The following is a 4,861-nucleotide window of genomic DNA, read 5'->3' as shown; positions in this document are numbered from 1 at the left end:
CCAGCCTAGCTGCCTCCTCTGACCTGGCCCCAGCCTGTCATGATCCAGGGCAAGGTGGCCCAGGTCTAAAGCACAGTCTGCTCCTTCATCCCAGCTGCTCCTAGGGACAGACACTGAGATGTGAGTCTCTCCGTAGCATCAGCTGGATGGGAGATGGGAGTCAGATGGCCTTGGGGCCCAGCCCTGTTGCTGCCCCAAGTAGCTGTGTGACCTTGTGCAGGTTAGCTCCTGAACTCTGTGGCTCTTCCTGTCCTCCTGGGTGCGGAGGCCAACCCTTCTGTCATTCCCACAGCTGCATCTGGGAGCAAACCAGATTAAGTCAGCCTCTTCCAGGCTCTTCAGGAGGCCCATCTGATCTGGACACTGAGGAGGGTCAGGCTCATCTCACAGGCCCAGCCAGCCATGGTCACTAACGTCCGGGCCACTTACGCGGAGGCATCATCAAGCCCCGTTACAGCTGAGGTAAATGAGGCACAGGGTGGGGCCTGCTGCCTGGCCCGAGGCCACACAGCAGGTCTTGGACGGGTCTGTCTCCTAAAGACCCAACTCTCGGAACAATGTTTGTCGGGTCACCTCCCTCCTCAAGTCCAGAGACCTCTGAGACGGACCCGGTCCGGGGCTTCCACTCGGCTCCCTTGCTTGGTGCTGGAGAGGCCAGGGCCTGCCGAAGCCCCGCAGCTGTCGTCACCTGGATGGAGGGGCCGGCCGGGTAGGTGTGCAGGCCAGACCCGAGCCGGCCCCGCGCTCTCCAGGTGGGGCGGGACCGTCCACCGGGGGCGGGGCTCCCCGCAAGGCTCCTCCCCGCCCCCGCCCGCCCCGCAGGGCCGCCGCCGGGGAGCCCAGTTGCCGAGGAACTTTTCGCGGGCGCCGAGCCCCACTGAGGCCAGGGCGTGACGCGAACTCGCGGAGCGGCGGCGGCGGGCCGGGCGGGCCGCCGGGAGGAGGCGACTGCGCCATGGACGAGCCACACTTCAGCGAAGCGGCATTGGAGCAGGCGCTGGCCGAGCCGAGCGAGCTGGACGCGGCGCTGCTGACCGACATCGAAGGTGCGTCAGGGCCACTGGGCTCCGCGCGAGTGGGGCGCGCAGGAGGCGCCGGCCTTTGTCTTCCGGGGCGGCGGGGGGCGCGGAGTGCGGGCGCGGAGCGGGGCGGGGCGCGGCGCTTGCGCTGGCTCCGTGCGGGGCGCGCGGGGCGACCCGCGTCTCTGCGCCGAGCGCTGCGGGCCTCGCTGTCCTGTCCGCGCGGAGCCTCCCGCGCCCGCCCTGGCTGTTCAGGCCGCTCCGGGTCCTTGGAGGCTCGGCGCTGGGCACGTGCGCCTCTGGGCGTCCCGGTCCGCCCCCCGCGGCCAGTGAGTCCTCAGCCCCTAGGCGGCCGCGGCGAGAGCCTGGGACCCGGGCTTTGCCGAGGCCCCGCCCCCGCTCAGGCCTTGACGTCAGCGGGAGGTTATTCTCGGTCATTCCCTCCGGCCCGAGAGTTCAGCTCGGCGCAGGAGCTCTTGCGCAGGCGCGCGGGCGTCCTCCAGCCCCTGCCCCCCAGGGTCCGGTTCTCCTAGCCGGCGCCGGGCATCGGTTCGGCACACATTTACTGAGCATCTACTAGGCCCCGTCCTAGGCACCAGGGGTTCACAGACAGACCTGGGCTCCCCTTTTCTTGGAAGCACAAAAATCGCCAAGGAAACCCACAAACGGATATTTAGTTACCCCTTGTGGTCGAGCCGGGGCAGGGCGACAGCTTCCGGTAGAGCGGTGGGGTGAGACCTGAAAGTCAGCCCCAGGACCCGCTGGGAAGGATGTCTTCGCCGCAGAGGGCGCGGCGAGGAGTTGGAGATTCACAGGTGAGGCTGGGCAGGTTGGCAGACCGAGGACCCTTGTCGGCAGGGAAAGGAGAGAGCAGCTGCGCCGGCTCGCTTACACCTGTGGAAGCACCGCTCTGATTGTTCCACAGAGAAGGGGTTGGGGAGACGCTGAAGCAGGGACCAGTTAGGAGGCTGTTGCCCACTGTGCAGACAGCAAATCCCAGCCCCCCTGAGTTGCCTCCGAAGTTGCTGTGTTGCACTTGTTTGATGGGGAAACAGGCCAAGAGCACAGGACCCAAACCTCCCACAACCGGGATAGACAAGTCCGTGGCGCCTGTGGCCACTCTGGGGTTAGCAAAACGGACACCCACTCCTGCCTTACTGCAGCCTTGCAGATGAACCCAGCTGGCAGGGCCCAAGAGTCGCCAGGTCCCCTGAGAGGAACGAGGGTTGAGAGGAGGGCCAGGCAGCCCTCGAGTCCGGGATGGGGAGCTGGACTGGATCCCAGAGGCAGTGGGGAGTCTTGGGGGAGGGGTTGGGGCAGGGCAATGCCATGCTTGGGTTCTGTGCCTGAAGTTCCCTCTGGCTGTTGGGGTGGATGAACACAGCACGAGTAGAGAAGACTCATTCAGCACTTACTGTATGCCAGGCACTGTGCTGACCACTGAGTCCTCCCAACAGCCCCAAATGAGGGCCTTGAGGCACAGAGAGGTTAAGTGACTTGTCCCAGGTCACACAGCCAGAGCATGGCAGAGCCAGAATTCAAACCCAAGCTGTGGGCTCCAGAGCCCATGCTCTTAACCGCTGGGCTCCTAAAAGTGTGTACTTGTGTGTGGGGGGGTGGGCAATAGAGCAGGGGACCCAGGAGGCTACTCCACATGGAGGTATGCTGGGGGTCGGGGAGGGGTCATAGGTCACACAGCCACCTCCCCATCCCAGGCAAGAGCCTTTGACTCATGAGACTGAGGACTGGCCTTGAGCCCCACCCAGCCCGGGCATCTTCCTCGACCAGACTCTCTGTCGTGTGGCCAGTTCTTGGGGTGGCACTTTCACCAGGAGCCGCAGGTTCTGTGCTGAGGGCACTGCCCCCGCCACAGTGCACCGTGACTCCTGGTGAGTCAGTCTGCTCCCGGCCTCCTCCTCTTGTTCTTGCTTTGGGGTACTTTGCCCACTTTGTGGCCGTGGGCAGAGGGCATGAGAGCTGTCCCGTGCGAGCGTTGGGATCGTTGTGAGTTCCGGGGCAGTCCTCACCTCCCTGCTGGTTAATTCACCAGGTCTTGAACGTGTGTTTAGTGCAGAAGAGGCGAGTGGAGATGGCTGCTTGTTGGGGCCCGTGCATCTCCCGCGGGTGGGCCTGGGGCTCCAGCGCACAGCCCGTAGTCATCTCTGGCTGGGCTCCCCAAGTTCACTCTGTCTTTGCACCCCAGGTGTCTGCCTTACGGCATCTTGCCCACCACTCTGCCCAGTACCTGAATCAACTGCACGGGCCGGGCCTCCTGGGGTCCAGGCCAGCCTGGTGGAGAGGACACACGGGGGCCACCCTGCCCCCAGGCCTCTCCCCACGGTCTCTCATGCCCAGTTGTCTGCCTGGCCCCACCAAGCACGGGCCCTCCTTAGGAAACAAGCTCACGGTGGCTTACAGCCCAGCTCCTGGCCCCGGCGTGCACCTCCTCGGCTCCCTAACAACCGTGGCTCCCCAGTGCCCCGAGCTAAGGTCCCCTTGTCCCAGCATGGCGTTCGAGACCTGTATGGTGGGCCAAGCCTGCCCTCCGTGATGATTCCCGTCCCCCCAGGGCCCCCACGCCGCTGCCATGTTCTGCCCCCGTGCGGTGCCCCTGCCTCATCGCCACGGCGGGGCCTGGGAGAGGCCTCTTCCACCAGACACGACCCGCTCTCCATCGCTCTTCCTGCCTCCGGTGCCCGGCCTGCTGACCGGAAGCAGAAGACACCCCCCGGCGCGGCCGCACCTGCTGCCCTCTCGGCTGCGGCGGCTCCCCCGGAAAGCGGGGGTGCGGCTGTAGATGGGGGTGGTTCCAGCCCTCGCGCCTCCGAGGGCCACGGAGAGAAGCGTGCTGGGAGCTCCCTCTTTGTGGCCACTGGACACAAACATCCTGAGTGACCTGGTCAGGCCCAGGCAGGGGCCTGGGATTCGGACTTTGCCTAGCTGATAAGTGCAGGCCAGATGAGAATGACTGCGCCGGCCAGAGGAAGCGTCTCTGTCCTTGTGTCTTGCCAGCCGCAGGCCCTGTGGATGTGCCCTTTGACCCCAGGACCTGAGTGGGGCCGCACATCTGCACATGTGTAATGCCATGGTCACCTCTTCACCCAGTGTGCAGACAAGGAGCAGACGCCTCCACTGCCCCCCAGCTGCCCAGCCGGTATGGCAGCCGAGGGGGTTAGCCGCAGCAGGAAGGCCAGGCCCGGCGGCGCTTGCTTCCCAGGCCAAGAACCTGTTGGAGACCATTTCTAGTTGGCGGAGGAGGGCCAGAGCACAGCACGTGTTTCTGAGTCTCCGGCCATAGTTGATGCTTTGCTGGGCAGAGCACCTCAAGGCAGCCTTGGGGATGCAAGCTAAAGAAAGCACTTTGGAGATTCCAGTCACACAGTTTTGGGGGCTAAGGAAAGCGACCAGAAGTAGGTAAAACGACGAAGCCCAGTGCTGGGGCTGCTCCGAGGAAATGGGAAGCATTGCAGGGGAGAGTGCAGAGGGGTTTATCCTTCCAGAAAGCGGCCTGGCAGCTCTGAAGCAGCATGCTGCCTTTGAAACAACACACCCACTGCAGGTTTAAAACAGCTGCAGTGAAACAACGGCGAAGGGGGAAATATAATTAATGTAAAGGAGTGGAGAGCACTATTTAGACTGGAACGTTGCTCAGCAGGACGGGACCGCCCCCTGCATTGCCGCTGCGTCGGGCCCATGGGTCGTTTCCCAGCTGCTGGAAGGAGTCTCTACCCCAGGACAGGATGCTGGAATTGGTGCTGGCCGATCTGTCCAGTGGCCGTGCTCAGGGTCACTTGGTCCATGTAACTGGGAGCGGCGTGTGGAGCGGCACTGATGAGGAAAGA

General features: G+C 64.2%; 1 protein-coding gene across 2 annotated transcripts in view; it reads left to right on the top strand.

Annotated features, from left to right (window-relative positions):
- Positions 1–955: 955 nt before the first annotated feature.
- The window catches only part of SREBF1 (sterol regulatory element binding transcription factor 1), a 16,884-nt gene continuing 12,978 nt past the window's right edge, over positions 956–4,861 (top strand). Inside the window, exons 1-2 of one of the 2 annotated variants that reach the window (XM_007448374.1) lie at positions 956–1,050; positions 1,132–1,158. In XM_007448374.1, the coding sequence (XP_007448436.1) occupies positions 956–1,050; positions 1,132–1,158 (122 nt within the window). The remainder of the gene's footprint in view (positions 1,051–1,131; positions 1,159–4,861) is intronic. The other variant, XM_007448375.1, reaches the window with a different exon arrangement.

Source organism: Lipotes vexillifer, unplaced genomic scaffold (assembly GCF_000442215.2).
Source record: "Lipotes vexillifer unplaced genomic scaffold, Lipotes_vexillifer_v1.1 scaffold533, whole genome shotgun sequence".
Classification (NCBI taxonomy): domain Eukaryota; kingdom Metazoa; phylum Chordata; class Mammalia; order Artiodactyla; family Lipotidae; genus Lipotes; species Lipotes vexillifer.
Note: the sequence above shows the minus strand (reverse complement) of the source record. Positions and strands in the feature narration are given on the sequence as shown.